Raw genomic sequence first — 27,283 nt, 5'->3', positions numbered from 1 at the left:
CCTTTAAACATTGAGGGACATCTCCTTTAATCCCCTGGTTGAATATCGCTGAGACTGTTTGCAGCTTTGTAATTGAGGCGTTGCGTTTTTGTCGGTGGTGGCATATTTTCATGAAAGGGCTTCAAGTCAGTGAAATATTTGCTCTTTCTGCATAGTGTGTTTCTTTGTTAGTTTATAACTTGCTTTTTTCCATTTGCTGTGCTTTGCGATGCACGGGTACAACGTACTTCTGTCCACCGCCCTGACGATACTGTTCTCCGGAACAGCTCAAGGATACTTCCCCGAAGAGCGCTGGAGCCCCGAATCTCCACTTCTTGCCCCGCGGGTCCTCATTGCCCTCGTCTGCCGCAACTCTGAACATTCTCTGCCTTATTTCCTTGGAAATATCGAACGTCTGAATTATCCCAAGGACCGCGTGGCAATTTGGTAAGTGTGTTTAAATGTGAGGTATGGTCTCTGTTTTATGATGGTATTGATGTGGCTAGCATATTAGTTAGCTAACGTTACTGTCATTTACAAGGGCAGGGTGAAATTCCTCGTTACTGGGTCAATTGTATGTATGTTAGATGACAGTCAAAAGCAACTTTCCTAGCACCAACCATAATGTACATATGCAAGATCAGAATTACAGCTACCATCACAAAAGTTCTAGAAAGATAAATCCGGGCGAGGGGGCGCGACTTTCCTTGCAGTGAGTCTGTGAACGTTTTTAGGGGGAAAAAGGGGGTAGTCATTTTCCTGCAACGTCACCAGAGTGCACTGCATGGTGCTTAGTGTTAAATTGAATTGGTCAGATGTTTGGCATTTCTGTTGAAGTAGAGGCCACTACTACTAGCCAGTGCCTACGTGGTATTTCAGATTTTATTTCGTTCATCACATTCCCAGTGGGTCAGAAGTTTACATACACTCAGTTAGTATTTGGTAGCATTGCCTTTAAATTGTTTTACTTGGGTCAAACGTTTCGGGTAGCCTTCCACAAGCTTCCCACAATAAGTTGGGTGAATTTTGGCCCATTCCTCCTGACAGAGCTGGTGTAACTGAGTCAGGTTAGTAGGCCTCCTTGCTCACACACGCTTTTTCAATTCTGCCCACAAATTTTCTATAGGATTGAGGTCAGGGCTTTGTGATAGCCACTCCAATACCTTGACTTTGTTGTCCTTAAGCCATTTTGCCACAACTTTGGAAGTATGCTTGGGGTCATTGTCCATTAGGAAGACCCATGTGCAGCCAAGCTATACTCACTGATGTCTTGAGATGTTGCTTCAATATATCCACATAATTTTCCTGCCTCATGATGCCATCTATTTTGTGAAGTGCACCAGTACCTCCTGCAGCAAAGCACCCCCACAACATGATGCTGCCACTCCCGTGCTTCACGGTTAGGATGGTGTTCTTCGGCTTGCAAGCCTCCCCTTTTTTCTCCAAACATAACGATGGTCATTATGGCCAAACAGTTCTATTTTTGTTTCATCAGACCATAGGACATTTCTCCAAAAAGTATGATCTTTGTCCCCATGTGCAGTTGCAAACCGTAGTCTGGCTTTTTTATGGCGGTTTTGGAGCAGTGGCTTCTTCCTTGCTGAGCGGCCTTTCAGGTTATGCCGATATAGGAGTCGTTTTACTGTGGATATAGATACTTTTGTACCTGTTTCCTCCAGCATCTTCACAAGGTCCTTTGCTGTTGTTCTGAGATTGATTTGCACTTTTTGCACCAAAGTACGTTCATCTATAGGAGACAGACTTGTGGAGGTCTACAATTTTGTAGAAATGACTTGTGTCATGCACAAAGTAGATGTCCTAACCGACTTGCCAAAACTATAGTTTGTTAACAAGAAATATGTGGATTGGTTGTAAAACAAGTTTTAATGACTCCAACCTAAGTGTATGTAAACGTCCGACTTCAACTGTGCATATAAATATATCTGGATGAGCAAGAAGTGGGATAGGCAAGATGCAATAAATGATATAAAATACAGTATATACATATGAGATGAGAAATGCAAGATATATAAACATGATTAAAGTGGCATTATTAAAGTGACTAGTGATCCATTTATTAAAGTGTCCAAAGAGTTCAAGTCTGTATGTAGGCAGCGGCCTCACTGTTAGTGATGACTGTTTAACAGTCTGATGTCCTTGAGATAGAAGCTATTTTTCAGTCTCTCGGTCCTAGCTTTGATGCATCTGTACTGACCTCGCCTTCTGGATGGTAGTGGGGTGAGCAGGCAGTGGCTTGGGTGGTTGTTGTTCTTGATGATCTTTTTGGCCTTCCTGTGACATCGCGTGCTGTAGGTGCCCGGAGACACCTGAAACCCCACCTCTTTAAGGAATACCTAGGATAGGATAAAGTAATCCTTCTAACCCCCCCCCTTAAAAGATTTAGATGCACTATTGTAAAGTGGTTGTTCCACTGGATATCATAAGGTGAATCCACCAATTTGTAAGTCGCTCTGGATAAGAGCGTCTGCTAAATGACTAAAATGTAAACGTAAAATGTGTCCTGGAGGGCAGGTAGTTTGCCCCCGGTGATGCGTTAGGCAGACCACACCGCGCTCTGGAGAGCCCTGCTGTTGTGGGCGGTGCTGTTGCCGTACCAGGCGGTGATGCAGCCCAACGGGATGCTTTCAATTGTGCATCTGTAAATGTTTGTGAGGGTTTTAGGTGACAAGCCAAATTTATTCAGCCTCCTGAGGTTGAAGAGGCGCTGTTGCGCCTTCTTCACCACACTGTCTGTGTGGGTGGACCATTTCAGTTTGTCTGTGATGTGTACACCGAGGAACTTAACTTTCCACCTTCTCCACTGCTGTCCTGTCGATGTGGATAGGGGGGTGCTCCCTCTGCTGTTTCCTGAAGTCCACGATCATCTCCTTAGTTTTGTTGACGTTGAGTGAGAGGTTGTTTTCCTGGCACCACACTGCCTTCTGGGCCGGCAGCCTTTTGCAGGGTTAACACGTTTAAATGTCTTACATCGGCCACGGGGAATAACTACACTGTTTGTATTCGGCCATATTCCCAGTCAACTTTCCATGGTTAAATGAGGTGGTTCCTGCTTTCAGTTTTGAGTGAATACCTCCATCTATCCACGGTTTCTGGTTAGGGTAGGTTTTAATAGTCACAGTGGGTACAACTTCTCCTATGCACTTCCTTATAAACTCACTCACCGAATTAGCGTAGAAATCGATATTATTCTCTGAGGCTACCCGAAACATGTCCCAGTCCGCGTGATCAAAACAATCTTGATGCGTGGATTCCGATTGGTCAGACCAGCGTTGAGTAGTCCTTGTCACGGGTACATTCTGTTTGAGTTTCTGTCTATAGGAAGGGAGGAGCAAAATGTAGTTGTGGTCAGATTTCCTGAAGGGTGGGCGGGGGTAGGCCTTGTATGCATCTCGGAAGTTATAGTAGCATTGATCCAGTGTATTGCCAGCACGAGTGCTACAATCAATATGCTGATAGAATTTAGGTAGCCTTGTTCTCAAATTTGCTTTTTTTAAATCCCCAGCTACAGTAAATGCAGCCTTAGGGTATATGGTTTTCAGTTTGCATGAAGTCCAGTGAAGTTCCTTGAGGGCCGTTGTAGTATCGGCTTGAGGGGGGATATACACAGCTGTCACAATAATTGACGAGAATTCTCTTGGGACTTATTGTTAGTGAATGAGTTGTGTACAGGCCAATGAGGCCAATGCGCTTGGACTGAGTGGGACATTGCCATAATTACAATGGACTATCCAGAGCAACTGGAAATCCTCTCAAACTAGAGTAGCTGACAACATTAGTTTAGATTTAACACTTTGTGACAAACAAACCATGACAAACAAGATTCTCTGGTCTGATGAAACCAAGATTGAACTCTTTGGACTGAATGCTAAGCGCCAGGACTGGAGGAAACCCGGCACCATCCCTCCCATAAAGCATCATGCTGTGGGGATGTTTTTCAGTGGCATGGACTGGATAGTCAGGATAGATGGAAAGATAAACAGAGAAAAGTACAGCGAGATCATTGACGAAAACCTGCTCCAGAGCGCCCAGGACCTCAGACAGGGCGAATGTTCACCTTCCAAGAGGAGAACGACCCTAAGCACACAGCCAAGACTACGCGAGAGTGGTTTCGGGACAAGTCTCAATGTCCTTGAGTGGCCTAGCCAGAGCCCGGACTTGAGCCCTATCGAACATCTCTGGAGAGACCTGAAAATAGCTGTGCAGCGACGCTCCCAATCCAACCTGACAGAGCTTGAGAGGATCTGCAGAGAAGAATGGGAGAAACTCCCCAATACAGGTGTTTCAACAAAGTACTGAGTAAAGGGTCTGAATACGTATGTAAATGTGATAGTTATCTTTTTCTATTTTATACATTTGCAAACATTTCTAAAACCCTGGTTTTGCTTTGTCATTATGGGGTATTGTGTGTAGATTGAGGGGGAAAAAAATAAGTTAATATATTTTAGAATAAGGCTGTAACGTAACAAAGTGGAAACAGTTGTCATGTTCGTTGGAATAATCGGACCAAGGCGCAGCGTGAGTAGCGTTCCACATCTTTAATATAAAGTGAAACTAAGCAACATACAAAAACAATAAAGAATAAACGAAACGTGACGACAATGAAACTACACATAAACAGAATATCCCATAACCCACAGGTGGAAAACATGCTACTTAAGTATGATCCCCAATTAGAGACAACGATTACTAGCTGCCTCTAATTGGGAATCATACAAATCAACCAAACATAGAAAAACTAAACGAGAACCCCACATAGAAAATATAAACTAGATTAACCCCCCCAGTCACGCCCTGACCGACTATACCATAGAAAATAAAATCTTTCTATGGTCAGGACATGACGACAGTCAAGGGGTCTGAATACTTTCCGAATGCACTGTAAATAGAAATAATGAAGTGTCTTACTCTTCTCCATGGTTGGTTCTCTTTCCTAATCTTTGAAGGTGGAAGGAGCCACAGTTATACACCTGAGCCTGCTTACTTGCACAACACAATCCATCAATCAGGTTTATACACAGTGTGTAGTTGTGGGTTATGGGGTGTCTAATTGTTCTACATTTGTTCAATATGGGTGACTCTTAAAAGATACTTTTTTCCCATACAGACACCACCCTTACCTGAACAGCACCCTCAAGTAAGAAGTAGAAATCAAGGGGAGAGAAACTGGGAATTGAATAACTGCAGCTAACATAGCTAAGTAAATGGAAGAATACTCTTATTTCAATATGAATGGCTGTTAACTTCTATGGGCTACGTGGGACGCTAGCGTCCCACCTGCGGGACACAGCCAAATTCAAAAACAACAAAATGTCATAATTAATCTTTCTCAAACATACAACTATTTTACACCATTTTAAAGATCCACTTCTCCTTGATGTAACCACATTGTCCGATTTCAAAAAGGCTTTAAAGCGAAAGCAAAACATTAGATTATGTTACGAGAGTACATAGACAAAAATAATCACACAGCCATTTTCCAAGCAAGGACATGTCAATAAAACCCAAAACACAGCTAAATGAAGCACTAACCTTTGACGATCTTCATCAGATGACACTCCTAGGACATTATGTTACACAATACATGTATGTTTTGTTCTATAAAGTTCATATTTATATCCAAAAACAGCATTTTACATTGGCGCGTGATGTTCAGAAAATGTATTCCCACCAAAACATCCGGTGAATGTGCACATCAATTTACAAAAATACTCATCATAAACGTTGACAAAATATATATATAACAATTATTTAAAGAATTATAGATGGACTACTCCTGGATGCAACCGCTGTGTCAGATTTTAAAATAGCTTTACGGAGAAAGCACATTTTTCAATATTCTGAGGACATAGCTCAGCCATCACGGCGAGCTATTCAGACACCCGCCAAGTTCGGGGCAACCTATACACAGAATTAGTATTAGAAATATTCTCTTACCTTTGCTGAGCTTCGTCAGAATGCACTCCCAGGACTGCTACTTCCACAAGAAATGTTGTTTTTGTTCGAAATTATCCATATTTATGTACAAATACCTCCGTTTTGTTCGTGCGTACAGATCACTTATCCAAAGGCATAACGCGCAAGCGCGGAACCAGAGACGAGAAGTCAAAATGTTCCATTACCGTACTTAGAAGCATGTCAAACGCTGTTTAAAATCAATCTTTATGGTATTTTTAACGTAAAATTGCAATAATATTCCAACCGGACAATAGCATATTCATTCAAGAAGAAAAAGGAGGGGCGCGCTCGCGGGACCGAGCATGTCCAATCCCTTTGTTGCCAGGCAGACCACTCAGAAACTGAGCTCCTATTATCTGCCCAGTGACAGGAGAATGCTCATACCACTTTCTGAAGGCTGTTGACAGCCAATGGAAGCCTTAGGAAGTGCAACGTCCCCCACAGACACTGTAGTTTCGATAGAGAATCAAAAGAAGAACTACAATTCTCAGACTTTCCACTTCCTGCTTGGATTTTTCTCAGGTTTTTGCCTGCCATATGAGTTCTGTTATACTCACAGACACCATTCAAACCGTTTTAGAAACTTCAGAGTGTTTTCTATCCAAATCTACTAATCATATGCATATTCTAGTTTCTGGGCCAGAGTAGTAACCTGTTTAAATTGGGTACGTTTTTCATCCGGCCGTGAAAATACTGCCCCCTAGCCCAGACAGGTTAAAAGAGCCTTTGGTTGTGCGTAGTGTAGTCTCTGGTGTTGCCAGGGAACAGCACCCTCTTCGAAGAAGTAGAAGGTGAAGATCTCCCGCACATGGATTGTTGGCCCCCATCCTGGCAAAACCCTGCAGAGCAGCAGACCTCTCCTCGTGTCCATCCTCATGGCGTTATGCAGGACACAGGTAGCCTTCACACACGCCTAAATTCCCCCACCAGGCAGTTCCAGATGGCCCTGGTCAACCAACCATGCAATGCCCTACACGGTAACTGTAGGCAATCGTTTTGAAGGAATCTCCAGTTTCGAGGTATCTGTAGGAATATGGAAGGTAATGTCATCTATTAGACTTTTACATCACCAAGTCACTGTGGATTATTAAAGTATAATATCTCTTATAACAAATCATGATAACATTGGATAGATGGACGAATGTGCACACACGTGTGCATGTGTAGCATGTGACAACAGCAGGATCATATCAAGGATCGCATCACAAATGAATACATAAATACCACTTGAAGGTTGCTGATGAGTTGATCATTTGAAACAGCTGTGTTTCTGGGGAAGGAGGAGGGGGGGATGGGTTCACCATTTTACACCCAAACAACATGCTCAAACAGGGTATGAGGCTCTGAGGCTCGAGCTGTTTGCTTGGCTGTGCTGGAGAGGATTGGAATGTTCTAAAATGATCTTCACTCATCTACTTTAGGCCTACCTCCATGAATGGGCCACAGTGTAGTGAGGTCACAATATACCACGGTGTTACGGCTAGACTCTAGCCCTTGAATATACTAGCCTAACTGGTGGATGTGTGGGCTTAGGCTATACTCCAATTGACAGTAAATGTGTTACTGTTTGTGTAAAAAAATATATACATTTATTCAATGTTATACCAAAACGAAGCATTTTGTTTAGATGTGTTTGTAAGCCCATTAAGTCACATCTTTGCTTTTTCCAAACAGTTTCCTATGTTAAAAACATGGCTCATGTACTGTTATAAACACGGCCTTACAGTAACAAACAGTTTTGCGCTTGGATTTCCATAATAAGCTTAAGGATATCTTACTGTTACATCAACGTTTTGTCAGCTCATGTTGAGATAAGTCCAGGTCCCAGCTCCAGACCATTTTTGTATAGATCCAGCTATATGTCTCAGACCCAAAATGAATGTAAAATGTCATTATTGGAGTTGAAACATAGGCCTATCTGGACCTACACAATCAATGGCTTGGGCAGAATGACGGTGTAGGCTACCCCTGCGTACGTTTTCTGAAGAGCTCAGGAGGAGCGGATTTCGACTGTGCACAAGGCTTGGAGAGTCCTGGATGTGAAATCGGTTTGATGAGTATGTAGGTGCGTCTTGGCGGGCTAAAGTGAGGAGACGGGAGAGAACAAACTTAGCGAGGAGCTGCCGTGTTCTCACAGACCAGTGTGACATCAGCACTCCAGCACTCCACACTGAGAAGGTAGAACCTGCTTTGGCTGCCTGCCGTCAGGACTGGAGAATTACAAGCTGTGCTGTCAGTGGCACAGTTGTGCTTAGAGGTTTAGGCCAGACCAGCACTCTGACTCTGTTGCCTGCCTAGAAACAACCCCTAGGCACTATTCTGCATGATTTGGATAGGTTAAGGCTAAGCAAAATGGGGAGTAGCTCCTCCCTTGGGCACCATCCAGAAACGGCCCCTAACCCCTAGGCACTGATCTGGAAGAATTTGATAGGAAGGCCAGCAGAATAAACATTCTGCTGGCTCCTCCTTGCCCTCTGCTTACAGAATAGCCTACCTAGCCAATCCTCTCAGATCTACATGCCGAGAGGAGATATGGGATAGGGGTTGTCTCTTGACGGGGCCTAGGGCTCAGGAGGAGTAATGGGTGTTGTAACTAGAGAACGACCGATGTGGATTTTTTTTTAGGGCCAATACTGATTTTTGGGGGTCAAGGAGGCCGATGGCCGATATGCAATATCATTAATATAATTTCGCAGCAACAGCTGTGTATATTCATCAATATACATATATATATCAATTTTAAAATCACACAATGTTTTTACCAAAGTTAAATGTAATCTAACTACGTAACAACATAATGTTATTTGAATGGTAAATCTTTTGATAAACTGGGTAAATGAAGATGGCATAGGCCTACTCACAATACAGGTGAATGCATATTCGATAAGTGTGTGCATGCATTGATTGAGTTATTGAGGAGGGGGGTGGCAGGTAGGTGAACAAGGCAGTTAACCCACTGCCCCTGAACAAGGCACTGTTCCCCGGTAGGCCGTCATTGTAAATAAGAATTTGTTCTTAACTGACTTGCCTAGTTAAATAAAGGTTGCAAAAATTGAGCTTGTTTGGCTGATCGGTAGAGTGTATCGATGGTGCTACAGGTAACAAAATCTGTTTTGTCTTCCATTTGGGACTTATATTAGCCTACAACTGATCAGAGATGGGCAGAATTTCTGTTATATGTATTTGAAATAATTACTTCTGAGTATTTTGTAATTGGAATTACACTGGGCTGAACTACACTCCAATGTATTTAAAAAATACAAAATGCTTTTCTATAAAAATGTTTTATAGCTGCTCACATCTTGTGGCCCCCCCTTTCACCCTTCATTGGTATCAGAAGTCTGACACAGTATGGTGTGATAAGAGCGTCTGATAAATGAACTAAATGTATATGTATAAATGTTTCTTGAAGGAAAAAGTACTTGATACAATTATGATATGTTGTTGTCTCACCTGTATTCGGAAAGTATTCAGACCCCTTGACTTTTTCAACGTTTTGTTACATTTCAGCCCAATTCTAAAATGGAATCTATGAAGTTTTTCCCCCTAATCAATCTACACACAATACCCCATAATGACAAAACAAAAACAGAAATGGTTGCTAATTTATTGAAAATAAGTCAAATTTACATAAGTATTCAGACTCTTTGCTAAGACAAAGCAAAAGGGGCTTCGGGACAAGTCTCTGAATGTCCTTGAGTGGCCCAGCCAGAGGCCGGACATGATGCCGATCGAACATCTCTGGAGAGACCTGAAAATAGCTGGACAGCAACACTCCCCATCCAACCTGACAGACCTTGAGAGGATCTGCAGCGAACAATGGGGGAAATTCCCCAAATACAGGTGTGCCAAGCTTGTACCATCATACCCAAGAAGACTCAAGGCTGTAATTGCTGCCAAAGGTGCTTCAACAAAGTACTGAGTAAAGTGTCTGAATACTTATGTAGATGTCATATTTCAGTTTTTTACATTTTATACATTTGCTAACATTTCTATAAACCTGTTTTTGTTTTGTCATAATGGGGTATTGTGTATAGATAAATGAGGGGGAAAAACGATTTCATCCATTTTAGAATAAGACGTAACAAAATGTGGAAAAAGTTAAGGGGTCTGAATACTTTCCAAATGCATTGTATCTTAAGATGAACATACTATTTGTAATTTGCTCTGGATTAGAGCGTCTTCTAAATGACTAAAATGTCAATGTAAAAATGAACAATTGCAAAGCATGCTGAGTATTATTCTAATGAGCTCTGCCCTGAAACAAGGCCAATAATAAACCTAGTGTGCTTTGCAGTTCATTTTGGTATGTTCTGTTGACATATACATTTTGGTCATTTAGCAGACACTCTTATCCAGAGTGACTTGCCCAACTAAGGTAGATAAACAACAACATATTACAGTCATAGCAAGAAACATTTTTGTAACTGTTCCTCAGAATGTTGTTGCTGTTCGGGCCAGCTACTTGCAAATTCATTTTTGTATTTTAAAATACAAAAAACATGTATTTTAATTAAATACATTACAAAATAAAAAAAACATTTTTTAGTTTATTTTGATACATTGATCTTTATGGTATTTTGTATCTGTATGTTGTAATAGTATTTAGTAATTGTTGTCCATCCCTGCTACTGATCAACGTTTGCATAGGAGCATCATTCCAGCATGTCACGCCTGTATGGAAGGACATCATTATAGGCACTGCTCTTAGTTTGAGAATATAAAATAACATCAATGCAAATGGGTCTAACGTTAAGTCATGATTTGTGATCATCATTTTCCATGATCATTTTCCATGATCGGGAATAAGGATTATCTCTAAACAACTCAGCTGCCAAGACGAAATTCCAAACAACTCAATTGGCTATTTCAGCTATGTGTTAAGAAATGGGCGGGTTGTAACTTGATCCTACTGCTGCGATTCGATAGAGCGAGGCTGTAACTCCGCTCCCTTTCACATCTCATCATATCTCTCTCCATCGCTCATACACTACATGGCCAAAAGTATGGGAACATAATTTCAAATTGGTGGATTCAGCTATTTCAGCTACACCCGATCACACAGCCATGCAATCTCAATAGACAAACATTGGCAGTAGAATGGCCCGTACTGAGGAGCTCACTGACTTTCAACGTGGAACCGTCATAGGATGGCACCTTTCCAACAAGTCAGTTCGTCAAATTTCTGCCCTGCTAGAGCTGCCCTGGTCAACTGTAAGTGCTGTTATTGTGAAGTGGAAACGTCTAGGAGCACACACAAGCTCACTACCGAGTTCCAAACTGCCTCTGGAAGCAACGTCAGCACAATAACTTTTCGTATGGGAGCTTCATGAAATGGGTTCCATGGCTGAGCAGCTGCACACAAGCCTTAAGCCTGTCCACATACTTTTGGTCATGTACTTGGTCCACATACTTTTTGTCCCTGTACCTAAGAAAGCAAAGGTTATTGAACTAAATGACTATCGCCCCGTAGCACTTACCTCTGTCATCATGAAGTGCTTTGTGAGACTAGTCAACGGTTCGCCCCCAGGTGGTGAAGGTAGGAAACAACCTCCTCTTTGCTGATCCTCAACACTGGGGCCCCACAAGGGTGCGTGCTCAGCCCCCTCCTGTACTCCCAGTTCACCCATGACTGTGTGGCCAAGCACGCCTCCAACTCAATCATCAAGTTTGCAGATGACACAACAGTAGTAGGCTTGATTACCAACAATGATGAGACGGCATACAGGGAGGAGGTGAGGGCTCTGAGAGTGTGGTGCCAGGAAAATAACCTCTCACTCAATGTCAACAAAACTAAGGAGATGATCGTGGACTTCAGGAAACAGCAGAGGGAGCACCCCCCTATCCACATCGATAGGACAGCAGTGGAGAAGGTGGAAAGCTTCAAAGTTCCTTGGCGTATACATCACTGACAAACTGAAACGGTCCACCCACACAGACAGTGTGGTGAAGAAGGCGCAACAGCGCCTCTAACCTCAGGAGGCTAAATAAATAACAGCTTCTATCTCAAGGCCATCAGACCGCTAAACAGCCATCACTAGCACATCAGGTGGCAGCCTGATGGGGCTGCCTATAGACATAGATTAGGAATCACTGGCCACTTTAAGGAAATGAAACACTAGCCACTTTAATAATGTCTCCGTATCTTGCATTACTCATCTCATATGTATAAACTGTACTCTATACTATTCTACAGTATCTTAGTCACTTTAATTATGTGTAAATATTGCATCACTCATCTCATATGTATATACTATGCCACTGTATCTTAGTCCAATGCCGCTCTGACACACACACACATATATGTATATATATACTGCTCAAAAAAATAAAGGGAACACTTAAACAACACATCCTAGATCTGTATGAAATAAATAATCTTATTAAATACTTTTTTCTTTACATAGTTGAATGTGCTGACAACAAAATTGCACAAAAATAATCAATGGAAATCCAATTTATCAACCCATGGAGGTCTGGATTTGGTGTCACACTCAAAATTAAAGTGGAAAACCACACTACAGGCTGATCCAACTTTGATGTAATGTCCTTAAAACAAGTCAAAATGAGGCTCAGTAGTGTGTGTGGCCTCCACGTGCCTGTATGACCTCCATACAACGCCTGGGCATGCTCATGATGAGGTGGCGGATGGTCTCCTGAGGGATCTCCTCCCAGACCTGGACTAAAGCATCCGGCAACTCCTGGACAGTCTGTGGTGCAACGTGGCGTGGGTGGATGGAGCGAGACATGATGTCCCAGATGGGCTCAATTGGATTCAGGTCTGGGGAACGGGCGGGCCAGTCCATAGCATCAATGCCTTCCTCTTGCAGGAACTGCTGACACACTCCAGCCACGTGAGGTCTAGCATTGTCTTGCAATAGGAGGAACCCAGGGCCAACCGCACCAGCATATGGTCTCACAAGGGGTCTGAGGATCTCATCTCGGTACCTAATGGCAGTCAGGCTACCTCTGGCGAGCACATGGAGGGCTGTGCGGCCCCCCAAAGAAATGCCACCCCACACCATGACTGACCCACCGCCAAACCGGTCATGCTGGAGGATGTTGCAGGCAGCAGAACGTTCTCCACGGCGTCTCCAGACTCTGTCACGTCTGTCACGTGCTCAGTGTGAACCTGCTTTCATCTGTGAAGAGCACAAGGCGCCAGTGGCGAATTTGCCAATCTTGGTGTTCTCTGGCAAATGCCAAACGTCCTGCACGGTGTTGGGCTGTAAGCACAACCCCCACCTGTGGACGTCGGGCCCTCATACCACCCTCATGGAGTCCGTTTCTGACCGTTTGAGCAGACACATGCACATTGGTGGCCTGCTGGAGGTCATTTTGCAGGGCTCTGGCAGTGCTTCTCCTGCTCCTCCTTGCACAAAGGCGGAGGTAGCGGTCCTGCTGCTGGGTTGTTGCCCTCCTACGGCCTCCTCCACGTCTCCTGATGTACTGGCCTGTCTCCTGGTAGCGCCTCCATGCTCTGGACACTACGCTGACAGACACAGCAAACCTTCTTGCCACAGCTCACATTGATGTGCCATCCTGGATGAGCTGCACTACCTGAGCCACTTGTGTGGGTTGTAGACTCCGTCTCATGCTACCATTAGAGTGAAAGCACTGCCAGCATTCAAAAGTGACCAAAACATCAGCCAGGAAGCATAGGAACTGAGAAGCGGTCTGTGGTCCCCACCTGCAGAACCACTCCTTCATTGGGGGTGTCTTGCTAATTGCCTATAATTTCCACCTGTTGTCTATTCCATTTGCACAACAGCATGTGAAATTTATTGTCAATCAGTGTTGCTTCCTAAGTGGATAGTTTGATTTCACAGAAGTGTGATTGACTTGGAGTTACATTGTGTTGTTTAAGTGTTCCCTTTATTTTTTTTAGCAGTATGTATATATATATATATATATATATATTAATCCATTCCTTATTTAGATTTACATGTTTTTGAACATTTGTTGTGAAACTTAGATATTACTTGTTAGATATACTGCACTGTCGGAGCTAAAAGCACAAGCATTTTGCTAACCCGCAATAACATCTGCTAAACACGTGTATGTGACCAAAATTTGAATTGATGTAGTGTATCACTTGGTGCTGTTTATTGCGATGACATTTTGCTACCAAGCCATAAATGTGCATAATATCTAACAAGCAGAGCGAAGGCAGGAAAAACGATGCAAGTCAATATACGGATACGATTGCAGCTGGTCAGATCAGCAAACCTGTAAATAGCTAACGTTACTCAGCAAGTCAGATGGCTCGTTGCCGAAAATAGTGCATGTAGCTAGCTAGCCACATTTGCTATTAGCTCCTATCAGATATCTTAGCACCATGTTTATTGGACAAAGGGTATGAGAAAATGCAAAACGTATAATGTCTCCTAAACCTGTGTTAACTTCAGGGTTCTGATCTAGAAGCACGGTTTTGACTGCTCCTACAGTTTTGCATCGGTACCACAGTTCAACTGATGCCCCGGCCCAAAAAGACGATTTCAACACACTGCCACATAGAGAAGTCAGATTAGAACATTCTTAATAAGACACTTTAGTCATCGCCTTTGTGCACAAAACATCCATTGACTTATTCAAATAATTGTCGCTGAGGCCAATTGTTTTTCATCACTCACAGGCGAAGATATTACATTTTATATTCATCCAATGTCTGACATGTTTTTTTTTTGGATGACTTGATGACGGCGTCGCTTCTCACGCTGCTCTCTGTGCACGCTGAGTGCTAGTGCGCACGCTTGTATGGAATCCAATGCTGGAGTCAGTATCCCACGGCTCCTGACAATAGGCCACGATGAAGTGAACACTGAAGTACTGTCATCTGAGCCCTGATATGCTCTTTCACATTCACTGTCTCTACTTTACTCAGGTCTACTTCCAATGCCACATCTCCTATACAATGCCAATGCCACGTCTGTGTGTGTGTGTCTATGTGCTTATTACCCTTACGCTGTTGACCAGAAAAGGAAAAAAAGAATAATGTGCCTCTCTCTCTGCGTTGTACAGGGTAGCGACGGACCACAATGTGGACAACACTACAGCCATCCTGCGTGACTGGCTCGTCAAGGTCCAAAAACTCTACCACTATGTGGAGTGGAGGCCGCAGGAGGAGCCCACGTGAGTTCCTCTCATGTTCACTTTATAAACTGTGTGTGTTTCTGTATCTATCTGTCTTATTTATACAGGAGAGGTAACACTTTTACATTACATTTGTAAGGCATCTTAATGTAAAGTGTCACCGGAGAGGCACCTTAATGTAAAGAGTTACGGAGAGGCACCTTAATGTAAAGTGTCACCGAGAGGCACCTTAATGTAAAGTGTTACGGACAGGCACCTTAATGTAAAGTGTCACCGGAGAGGCACCTTAATGTAAAGAGTTACGGAGAGGCACCTTAATGTAAAATGTCACCGGAGAGGCACCTTAATGTAAAGAGTTACGGAGAGGCACCTTAATGTAAAATGTCACCGGAGAGGCACCTTAATGTAAAGTGTCACCGGAGAGGCACCTTAATGTAAAGTGTCACCGGAGAGGCACCTTAATGTAAAGTGTCACCGGAGAGGCACCTTAATGTAAAGTGTCACCGGAGAGGCACCTTAATGTAAAGTGTCACCGGAGAGGCACCTTAAAGTGGCAATCGGCAGTAGAAACAATAATAAAGCGTCCTCCCTGCCTCTATTTCGGTATAAAGCTGAGGGATGGGGCTAGAGGAATATAACTACTCAAATTCATAGACAGCGAAGGACTGACCATCCATTATATCAGCATTATAGTTTTAACCATGTCGTGAGACTATATAGTGTTTGTTTACATTTACTTTGTTTATAAACATTGGAGTAAAACAAGCTTATTTTGGCTTCTGATGGGGTACAGCAGTTGAACTAAGCTCATGAAGAATTTATAAATTAGCCTATATTCTTCAAGAATCGATGGGGAATCCTACATATCATTAATTCATTTAGAAGTCCCAAAATGTATGTAGCAACTGCTGATTGCCCCTTTAATGTAAAGTGTTACGGAGAGGTGCCTGAATGTAAAATGTTACAGAAAGGAACCTTAATGTAAAGTGTTACGGAGAGGCGCCTGAATGTAAAATGTCACAGAAAGGAACCTTAATGTAAAGTGTTACGGAGAGGCACCTGAATGTAAAATGTTACAGAAAGGCACCTTAATGTAAAGTGTTACGGAGAGGTGCCTGAATGTAAAATGTTACAGAAAGGAACCTTAATGTAAAGTGTTACGGAGAGGTGCCTGAATGTAAAATGTCACAGAAAGGCACCTTAATGTAAAGTGTTACGGAGAGGTGCCTGAATGTAAAATGTTACAGAAAGGAACCTTAATGTAAAGTGTTACGGAGAGGTGCCTGAATGTAAAATGTTACAGAAAGGCACCTTAATGTAAAGTGTTACGGACAGGCACCTTAATGTAAAGTGTCACCGAGACGCACCTTAATGTAAAGTGTTACGGACAGGCACCTTAATGTAAAGTGTCACCGAGAGGCACCTTAATGTAAAGTGTTACGGAGAGGCACCTTAATGTAAAGTGTTACGGAGAGGCACCTTGCTGTAAATTGTTCCCAGAGAGGATGTACTGAATGTCCTGTTTGTTTATGTTTGTCACTCAGAGAGTACCAGGATGCAGACAGCCCGAAGCAGTGGACCAACCTCCGCTATGCACACGTGATGAAGTTACGGCAGGCAGCACTGGACTCCGCAAGAAACATGTGGGCAGACTACTTCATGGTACATCTTTCTCCAGTCTCCATGACGACCCCACCCTATTTTACAGATAAACCGGGTGTGTCCCGAACGGCACCCTATTCCCTACATAGTGTGTAGGGAATAGGGTGCCATTTGGGACGCAGAGTGCACTGCTTTTGACCAGGGCCAATATGTAGGGTATAGGGTGCCATTTGAGACGCTGTCAAGTCTTTCTCCACAACGACCCGCCCAATTTTACGGCGGCGCAGAGTTCTCCTTACAAGAACAATAACGCAGTAAGAGAACAGCAGGAGTCATGTTTTCCTGTCTCACTTCTGGTTTAGAGGAAACCAATTCATCTGGCTTGGTGTTACTATGTACCATTCTGTAACAAATCTGGCTAAATCTTAAATATGACAGCTTTGAGTTCTATTCTTGCACCCCAAAGCATGAACACGTTGTCCAGGACTCGCAGGGGTATAATTTTGGGACGGAGTGAAAGGACAGATGAGGAATTTTTGTTCTTGAAATGTGCCTTTTGTCTTCAGTAATGTTGTGCAATTAAAGCTGGGTTAAAATAGAGCAGCTAAAGTTTATGAATGATAACAAATACTATTTGAACCCAGGTCTGTGGCCAATACTGCCTCTTCATTCTAACACTGATTCTGGTGGCTGGACTTAGGCTACAATGACATCCATTGTTCAAAGTGTCTCTAGAGAGGGTTGACATTGCAGAGTGATGTTTAAAGCGTGAAGTGGATTAAGTGTCCCACTGTTCCCTCTCCCTCTTCTATCACACTCTCACACACACACTCACACCCTCTTCCACTCTCCCCTGTCTAGGTGGCGGACTGTGATAACCTTTTGACCAATCCTAATGTACTGTGGAAGCTCATCAAGGAGAAGAAGACCATCGTAGCTCCCATGTTAGAGTCCCGTGCAGCCTACTCCAACTTCTGGTGTGGCATGACCTCCCAGGTATGCTACTATGTGTGTGGGTGGGTGTGTGTGCTTGTGTGCAGGCGTGCGGTCGTGTCCTCTCCACATACTTTGCATGCGATCATGCATTAAAGTGAGAGCACAATAACCTTGATTGAAGCGCTTAGAAGTGCTCATCGTATTCTGAACTGTTCTCCCTCGTCCTCCTCCAGGGTTACTATAAGCGCACCCCGGCCTACATCCCTATGAGAAAGCAGGTGCGTAAAGGATGCTTCGCGGTTCCCATGGTGCACTCCACCTTCCTGATTGACTTGAGGAAGGAGGCGTCACGCCAGCTGGCCTTCCACCCCCCTCACCCAGACTACAGCTGGGCCTTCGATGACATCATTGTCTTCGCCTTCTCCGCTCGCATGGCAGGTACTGTTAACGTGTTCTCTCTCTTTTATCCTGCTTAGTAGCTTTCACATGCAATACAGCATGATAATGATTTGGTACACTTCACTGTGTTTGACCTCTACGCTCACATGGCAGGTGGGATTACTGTGGTTATTCTGTTTTACATGGCAGGTAGGCCTACTGCTGTTATTCTGTTCATAGGGCAGGTAGACCTACTACTGTTATTCTGTTCATAGGGCAGGTAGGCCTACTGCTGTTATTCTGGTCACATGGCAGGTAGTCTTACTGTGGTTATTCTGTTCACATGGCAGAAAGGCTTACTACTGTTATTGTGTTCACAGGGCAGATAGGACTACTACTGTTATTGTGTTCACAGGGCAGGTAGGCCTACCTTTTAGATCCGAGTTTTTCACAACAGTAATGAATAAGACTATATGGACAGGGAGGACCTGATACTAGATCAGCTGTCCGCTTCCCGAGGCGCTTTGTGAATAGGCTGAGGCTATGACTACGTAGATTTCACCCCTGCCCCACCCCCGTCCTGCCCCTCAGGGGACTTCTTTCTCAAATCTAAGGATCAGAAATCACGTTCTGCACGTGTTTTTTTTAAATTATTTATTTATTTTTAATTCCTGGGGGTTTAACAGACAGTGGTGAGTTTCCAGAGTCTGTTTTTTCTAATTCTATCCATAGACATAGCGTATGCTTTGTGTAAGATATCTTAATTATACTTTTGCATAAATACATAGTGTCATATTTTGAAGGATGCTATTTTGAGGCGTGACACAAAGAACCTCATCTACAGTGAGACTTGTAGTGTGAATAGCCATCGCAAAGCAATGTGTAACTGTTTGTAGTAACCTTGTCGTTAATAACAAACGTCTCTTCTCCCTCAACACTACTCTTCCTCCGTCTTCCACAGATGTGCAGATGTTCCTATGTAACAGAGAGACTTATGGGTATTTCCCCGTGCCACTGCGAGCCCACAACTCCCTGACAGACGAAGCGGAGAGCTTCTTACATTCCTTGTTGGAGGTCAATGGTGAGTGTTATGTCATATTGTCACAGGTCAAAAGGTAGTCGGCTCTAATGTCCATACTAGCATCCAAACGGGCAAAACTGGTTGAAATGACCTATTTTTGATGCTCAATACATTGCCTCATTCTAAGTGGTAGGCCAGTGTGGATATCGGAACACAGCTGGAAGTTAGAGCTTTTCGTTCTTCTCTAACTAATGTTACTGGTCGGCATGTGAGTTGTTTAACATTCCTATAATTTTTCTCCTTTCTCACGTTAGTGCGGAACCCTCATGTGCTGCCCTCTGAGTACATCCCGGCCCCCATAAAGATACAAGATAAACTGGGCTTTGATGAGGTGGGATATGAGCCAGCTCAGAATATGGTTTCTGAGTTCCTTATTGACCCCTACCCCCTATTGTCAAACTCTTTCTATGGAGGTTGCGTGTCTGCAGGTTTTCACTCCTCCCTTGTACTTGACTGATCAATTAAGGTCACTGATTAGTTAAGAACGCCCCTTGCGTGGTTGTCTAGCTCTTCATTGGACACAGTCGAAAGTAAATGTGAAAAACCAGCAGACACTCGGCCCTCCATGGAATGAGTTTGACACCTCTGACATAGGCACTCCTGAAGATGTGTAAGGATCTAATGGCATTAAGCCATAAGGCAATTGCTTCACCATGTCTTCTGGTAGGCTCGGTTGAATTGTCACCACATTTCATACACCTATCCAATTGTTTCCGAGTGTTTAAGGGTAGCTGTCTTTTTAGCATTTATCACTAGAATTCAGAATGTCTCTTTTGCACCCTTCAGCTCTAAATGTCTCCCTCTGTGGGTGACATGTGGTATTGCATGTATTGACTCACTACCATACACTAAGGCCCATGTATTGCATGTGTGCAGGTGTTCATGATCAACCTAAAGAAACGGACAGACCGGCGGGATCGCATGCTGAGGACTCTGTACGAGCAAGAGATTGCCTGCAAGGTCATTCAAGCGGTAGACGGCAAGTAAGTTGACCCCTTTTTGAAGGCGCTCCTCTCTCTGCACGTCATACACTTCATGTACCATTTAAAGGTAGACTCAGTGATGGGACATCATCGCACACAGCAGAAGTTGCCTCACTGTTTACAATGTCATGTCGCTAAGTCTTCAAGTGCTCAAAATGACCCTGTTATTTCTCTCTCCATCTCTATTTGTGTCTCTCTTTATCTCTGACCCTTTCTCTCTCACCCCCCCCTCTCCTGCCCCTCCCTCTCTCCCCCTCAGAGCGATGAACATCAGTGAGATCAATGCCCTGGGGATCCACATGCTACCAGGCTACAGTGATCCGTATCACGGCAGGCCCCTCACTAAGGGAGAGCTGGGCTGCTTCCTCTCACACTACAACATCTGGAAAGAGGTGAGCCCTGCAGCTGCAGGCCAGGGTAGTGTTCAGTGGGGAGAACATTTTTAGAAACGGTGTGAAACAGGGAGGGTAGTACCTGAACTTGTCCAATAAGAACACAGATTAACAAAAAAGTTTTACTTCAGTGTGCTCTCCTAATGAATACATTAGGGTTGGGCTCAATTCATCATATTATTGAGAATGCCTCAAATTCTTGAATTGAAATTGACTTGAATTGAATTTGAATTGAAGTAGTAAACCAGATACAGAATTGCAATTCAAATTTGAATGAAAGGAAATAGAATTGAATTCAATGAAATTCAAAATCCTCTTCTATTCTACAGTACATCTTGCACATAAAACATGTCGTGATAAACGCTTAAAATGAATGGCCAAGGCAAACAAAACCTGTATCAAAATAACATTGAAAAAGAACATTGGCCTGTATGCGAATAAGTTATATTTCATTAACTGAAACTTTGTTCAATTTGGGGAAAATACAATATTTCCCAGAATGTATTAGTTTAACCCTCAAGTTGACCCTGAGGCCTTCAAAAAGAAGCCAAAGAAATGAAATGGTTGGTGGAAATATCATTGGATATTCTAGTCATATAGTCTTTGGTATCTGGAAGTGTGACCTGTCAGATTCACTGAAACTCTCATGTTCTATGATTTCTTTGAATTAAATTATACTTCACTCAAATTCAACATCCTGTTCAACTCATGCTGGGATGTGTTTTTCAATGATGTTAAAGGTAATTATGATGCAACTATGATGGTGATACGATATGGATTACAATTATCATCATGAATATTAAGGCTATACACACTACATGTTACACACATAGACACTCAACCATGCAAATTGGCAGGGTTATTATTTATTTGGACATCACACATTATAGTCTTACTCTTATACAGACATCGTACACACTCACTAAATCACATCCAATATCATACACATCAACCTACTCAGATTTACTACACACATAATATCTTATCTAAATTTTTTTAACATCTGTGGCATTGGCTCACAGGCAAACAGGCAACAGAATAAAACAAATATTGCTAGAACCCATTTCTTGAATTCTAAATATCAGACATTTGAAAGCTCTAATTTTGACCGTCATAATACCTCTGATAGCAGTAACTTTACAATCACTAATTATGGTAAATTTTGACAGAATAGTATCTAGTTATGGTAAGGGGTGAAATAAATATAGCCAGTTATAATTGTAACGGTTTAGCAGATTATAAAAAAGATCAGTCTTTACATGGTTGAAAGAAAAGGAATATAACATATACTGTTTACAGGAAACTCACTCTACGTCCTTAGATGAAGTTGCTTGGAAAAAGGAATGGGGTGGTGAAATAATTTTCTGTCATGGACAAAGGAACTCAAAAGGTGTGATGATATTAATTAACAAAAATGTCTATCTGAATGTGCAAATAGTCAGGAGTGATTTGCAAGGCTGGTGGATATTTTTGAATATGAAAGTGGATGAAAAACAGATTTGGCTCATTAATCTATATGGTACGAATAAGGATGATCCATACTTCTTCGAAAAAATGTATATCAATTTATTGAACTTACATCAACAAATGATCAAATCATTATGGTGGGAGACTATAACACAGTGTTAAGTACCTCAATGGACCGTAAAGGAAATCACTCTACAAACTATCATCACCAGTCTATCTAAAAAAACTGGAGGCCCCTTACACTTCAATGTTGTGATGCAAAAATACTAGTGAAATGCATAGCACTCAGAATTAAAAAGGGTTTACCAGGTATTGTTCATCCTGATCAGACAGGTTTTTTACATGAACGATACATTGGAGATAATATACGACAACTACTAGAAATAATAGAACATCATGAAACATCCAAGAAGCCAGGCCTGGTATTTATAGCAAAGTTTGAAAAGGCATTTGATAAAGTAAGACTGGATTTTATTTACAAATGACTGGATTTTTTCAATTTTGGTGACTCTTATAAAATGGGTAAAAGTAATGTATAGCAACCCCAGGTGTAAAATAGTAAATAACTGCTACTTCTCAGAGTTTTTAATTGTCAAGAGAAGTTAAACAAGGGTGTCCGCTGTCACCATATCTATTCGTTATGGCAATCGAAATGATAGCTATTAAAATCCAATCTAATAACAACATTAGAGGATTAGAAATCCAAGGCTTAAAACAAATGTGTCAATGTATGCCGATGACTCGTTTTGTATTAAGTCCGCAAGCTAAATCCCTGCAATGTCTCATTGAAGATCTAGATAACCTTTCTGGACTCTCTGGACTAAAACCTAAGTATTTAATGTTACGTATTGGATCTTTAAAAAATACAACTTTTACATTACCCTGCAGTGTACCTATAAAATGGGCTGACGGTGAAGTACAGAATCTTGGTATTCATATCACAAAATATATAAATAAGCTCTCCACAAGGAATTTCAATAGAAAACTTGTAAAAATAGACAAGATCCTGAAACCATAGAGAGGTAAATACCTGTCTATTTATAGAAAAATTGCCCTGGTTAACTCCTTAGTCATATCTCAGTTTACTCACTTATGGTGCTGCCTACTCCTGATGATTCGTTTTTCAAATCATATGAGCAAAATATATTTTGCTTTAACTGGGACGCTGAACCAGACAAAATAAAGCATGCCTATCTATATAATGAATATGATTTGAGTGTGTTGAGATGATTAAATATAAAAGCACTAAACCTCTCTAAAAGCTTCACTAATTCAAAAGTTTTACTTGAACCCTAAATGCTTTTAAAGTAGGTTACTAAGAAAAGCTCATCCATTGTTTAAAAATGGCCTTTTTGCCTTTGTGCAGATTGCCATGTCTCATTTTCAATTAATTGAAAATGATACTTTTAGAAAGTATCTCTCTTTTTCAAACAAGCATTGCAGAGCTGGCAACAATTTCAATGTCATCCCCCTGAAAAAAATAGAACAAATATTATGGTTGAACTCAAATGTGCTGGTTGATAAAATACCTGTTTTCATGGGAAAGATGTTTGAAAATGGTATTTTGTTCGTAAATGATATTGTAAATTGGAATGGTAGAGTTATGTTTTTCATGGAGTTATCAGAATTGTACGGGAAGGTCTGCTCAATTCAAGAGTACAACCAATTGATTACAGCATTACCCCAAAAATGGAGGAGGCAGGTGGCAGCGGGAGGAGGAAGGTAACTGGTCTGTGTAATATAAAGGATCAAATCTGGCAGAGGAATAAAAATAGCATAAATAGGAAATTATACCAGTTTCGTTTAAGGACCAGGATGTTGACAACTGTGCCATACAGATTTCAAAATAGTTAGGAAGAGATTTTTGATGTACCGATTCCATGGTACAGGGTGTATGAGTTGATATATAAAACGACGCAAGATTCAAGACTTCGTGCTGTTTCTGGTCTCAGGTTCAGGAATGGAATGGCATAACATTTTAAATTGACCCTAGAAATAGTACTGTTAGGGAATCTGGAGAGACCGGGTCAGTCAATTACTAATATACCAATACTCTTAGTAAAAGTATTTATCTTCAACTCGCAATCTGTGGATTCTATTTGATTAGATAGATTGAAATTGTACGTTAAACATAACATAACAGCATAGTTGAAGATATACACCAGCGTTCAAAAGTGAAGAGGCGACTCCGGGATGCTGGCCTTCTAGGCAGAGTTACAAAGAAAAAGCCATATCTCAGACTGGCCCAAAAAAAGAAAATATTAAGATGGGCCAAAGAACACAGACACTGGACAGAGGAATTCTGCCTAGAAGGCCAGCATCCCAGAGTCGCCTCTTCACTGTTGACATTGAGACTGGTGTTTTGCGGGTACTATTTAATGAAGCTGCTTGTGAGGTGTCTGTTTCTCAAACTAGACACTCTAATGTGCTTGTCCTCTTGCGCAGTTGTGCACCGGGGCCTCCCACTCCTATTTCTATTCTGGTTAGAGCCAGTTTGCGCTGTTCTGTGAAGGGAGTAGTACCAGATCTTCAGTTTCTTGGCAATTTCTCGCATGGAATAGCCTTCATTTCTGAGAACTAGAATAGACTGACGAGGTTCAGAAGAAAGTTCTTTGTTTCTGGGCATTTTGAGCCTGTAATCAAACCCCAAAATGCTGATGCTCCAGATACTCAATTAGTCTAAAGAAGGACAGTTTTATTTATTCTTTAATCAGAACAACAGTTTTCAGCTGTGCGAACATAATTGCAAAGGGGTTTTCTAATGATCAATTCACCTTTTAAAATGATAAACTTGGATTAGCTTACACAACGTGCCATTGGAACACAAGAGTGATGGTTGCTGATAATGGGCCTCTGTGCGCCTATGTAGATATTCCCCCAAAAAATCTGCTGTTTCTAGCTACAATAGTCATTAACAATGTCTACAATGTATTTCTGATCAATTTGATGTTATTTTAATGGCCGGATGGTTGAGGGGCAGCTATTGGAGAACTGTGGGGGGGATCTTGGAGGGTTCGGGTCCCCGTTTTTGGCCTTGTGGGAGATCTGTCGACATGCCCTTGAGCAGGGCATTGACCCTGGATACTTATGTATGTCGGTCTGAATGGGAGTCTGTTGGATGACTGGTGTGGTGTAGTTGTTGAGCGGCTTCACTGCAAGTATATTGTATGTTTTGGATTCCATATTTTTTTTTAACTCATGAGTTGAATATGGAGTCAATTCCAACATTCTGAATTGAGCCCAACCCTTGGAACACACCTCTGACTGCCACTCTCAGGTATAGATAGAGTGTACATACATTTCTTTGCGTCCTCTGAATGTGACGGTCACTGTTTTCTCTCTGGCTATCTCTCAGATCGCAGAGCGGGGTCTAAAGAGTTCCCTGGTGATCGAGGACGATCTGCGTTTCGAGGTCTTCTTCAAGCGACGCCTGATGAACCTGATGAGTGAAGTGGAGAGCCAGGGTCTAGACTGGGACCTGATGTGAGTGTTCCATTCACTGTTCCACTCATAGAGATACATTCAATTGCTGTTGTGTTCTGATGACTGAAGTGGAGAGCCAGGGGTAAGACTGGCACCTGATGTAAGTGTTCCATAGACTGTACATCATCCACTATACACACTGGATATCCTCTATTATAGGTCAGTGATTCTCAACCTCTGGTCCGGGGACCGGCATTGGTCCCTGGGATGTCGCTGGCCGATCCCTCAGACACATGATACAGTATTTGGTTAGTTCTTAAGTGTTAATTGTAATGTTAGAAGTCCTTTTAAAAGAGTTAAGAACCCCTGTTCTAGCTTGCTGACTCAGCACTTACTGTCTACCCTTCCCATGTGGTGTAAGCTTCAACTTCTTCTTTCCCTAACTGTTCTTCCTCCCAGTTATATCGGCAGGAAGAGGATGCAGGTGGACCGCCCTGAGAAGTCCGTGCCCAATATACACAACCTGGTGGAGGCCGACTACTCCTATTGGACGCTGGGATATATGATATCATTACAAGGAGCCCAGAAGCTGCTGAGGGCAGAGCCGTTGAAGAGGATATTACCCGTAGATGAGTTCCTCCCTGTCATGTTCAATAAGCACCCTGTGTAAGTTTACCCCTCTCTGTCGCACGCTTTCTCTCTTTGTCTTTCTGTCGCCTCGGGTAAATCTCAAAAGTATTTTCCTGTATTCCTTGAGTCCTGTCTTCTCGCCTCCTTTTCAAAGTGCAGCAAACGAAGGGAGCATCAGAGGAGAAAGATATTCTCTTCCGAAGCTCCCTTCACCCCCCTTCACGGTTTGAGGAGGCAGCGAGGAGAGAAGACACTTGAGAAAAGACTTGAGATTCACCCCTTTTCACCTATTTCTCTTTTCAATGTTTCTCTTGACATCTTTATCTCGTCTCTCTCTTACCTCTCTCTCCAGCTCGGACTACATGGAGCAGTTTGAGGAGCGAAACCTGAAGGCCTTCTCAGCCGAGCCTCTGCTAGTGTTCCCCACTCACTACACAGGAGACGCGGGCTACATCAGCGACACAGAGACCTCCGTGGTGTGGGACAACGAGAAGGTGCGTACGGACTGGGACCGAGCCCGCTCGGGGAAGACACAGGAGCAGGCGGAGATCAGCAGCGAGGCCCAGAACTCTGACGTACTCCAGTCACCTCTGGACAGCACAGCCACACGGGACGAACTATGAGAGGGGAATGGGTGGAGAGGAAGGGGATGGGATTGGCGATGGAGGATAGATGGAGAGAAATGCTGAAGATTAAGAACCACCTTGGGTTATTTTGTCTTTTTTTTTTTACGTTTTAGCCCCGTTTCTTTGCATCATTGCAGCGACAGGATGTATAGTACATGGGCACCTGTTTTTGTTTCATTTTTTTAACCAAAGAGGACAAGTTAAAAAAGGGATCGGTTGCTTTCTTTTAGAACATTTTTTCTTCCATTAACTTTTTCATTTCAGAAATATGTTGGACTCACCTTTTTTTGCTGCATTTACTAGACCTAAATACAGGGTGGGATCTGTATGTCAACAGTGATCTGGTTGGACTGTCTATTACATTTCAGTGAAGTGATTGGCCTGTGAACTGGAACTTTGTTTTCTGATTGGTCACTACCATGCCTCAAGTGCCTTATAGCCTAGTTCATCATGCCAAATCTCACAACTGACCCGAGTAGACCTTGTGACCCCTAGAATTAATAAATCATTTTTTAATTGTTAATTAATTAACATGTGTGCATGTACTATAACAGTGTACTGTAGCAGTCTTTCTGAAAGGACTGGAAAAGACAAGCATCTGCATGCTTTTGGATATGGCTTTAAGATTACCTTTTTAATTTGTTCATTTTCAAACTATAGGTAGACCTAACATCTTTTGCATCATTTAGAGATTTATGCTTGAAAGTTGTGTGTGCC

General features: G+C 42.4%; 1 protein-coding gene across 1 annotated transcript; it reads left to right on the top strand.

Moving 5' to 3' along the window:
- The first annotated feature begins 24 nt into the window (after positions 1-24).
- LOC106600909 (procollagen galactosyltransferase 1) lies at positions 25-27,089 on the top strand. The gene is made up of 12 exons (XM_014192676.2): positions 25-426; positions 14,977-15,087; positions 16,593-16,710; positions 17,512-17,646; positions 17,820-18,024; positions 18,926-19,045; positions 19,300-19,376; positions 19,922-20,028; positions 20,288-20,420; positions 25,243-25,370; positions 25,770-25,976; positions 26,293-27,089. The coding sequence occupies exons 1-12, from the start codon at positions 209-211 to the stop codon at positions 26,561-26,563; spliced, it is 1,830 nt and encodes a 609-aa protein (XP_014048151.1). The 5' UTR covers positions 25-208; the 3' UTR covers positions 26,564-27,089.
- Positions 27,090-27,283: the final 194 nt, after the last annotated feature.

This window comes from Salmo salar, chromosome ssa03 (genome assembly GCF_905237065.1).
Source record: "Salmo salar chromosome ssa03, Ssal_v3.1, whole genome shotgun sequence".
Taxonomy (NCBI): domain Eukaryota; kingdom Metazoa; phylum Chordata; class Actinopteri; order Salmoniformes; family Salmonidae; genus Salmo; species Salmo salar.
The sequence above is the reverse complement of the archived record's forward strand: the minus strand, read 5'-3'. Positions and strand labels throughout refer to the sequence as shown.

Bases quoted from the DNA above. Each gene is read 5' to 3' on its own strand.
- LOC106600909 (XM_014192676.2), top strand. From the start codon at position 209: ATGCACGGGTACAACGTACTTCTGTCCACCGCCCTGACGATACTGTTC. The intron at 427-14,976 runs GTAAGTGTGTTT...TGCGTTGTACAG, and splicing joins AAGGACCGCGTGGCAATTTG to GGTAGCGACGGACCACAATG. The intron at 18,025-18,925 runs GTACTGTTAACG...CGTCTTCCACAG, and splicing joins CTTCTCCGCTCGCATGGCAG to ATGTGCAGATGTTCCTATGT.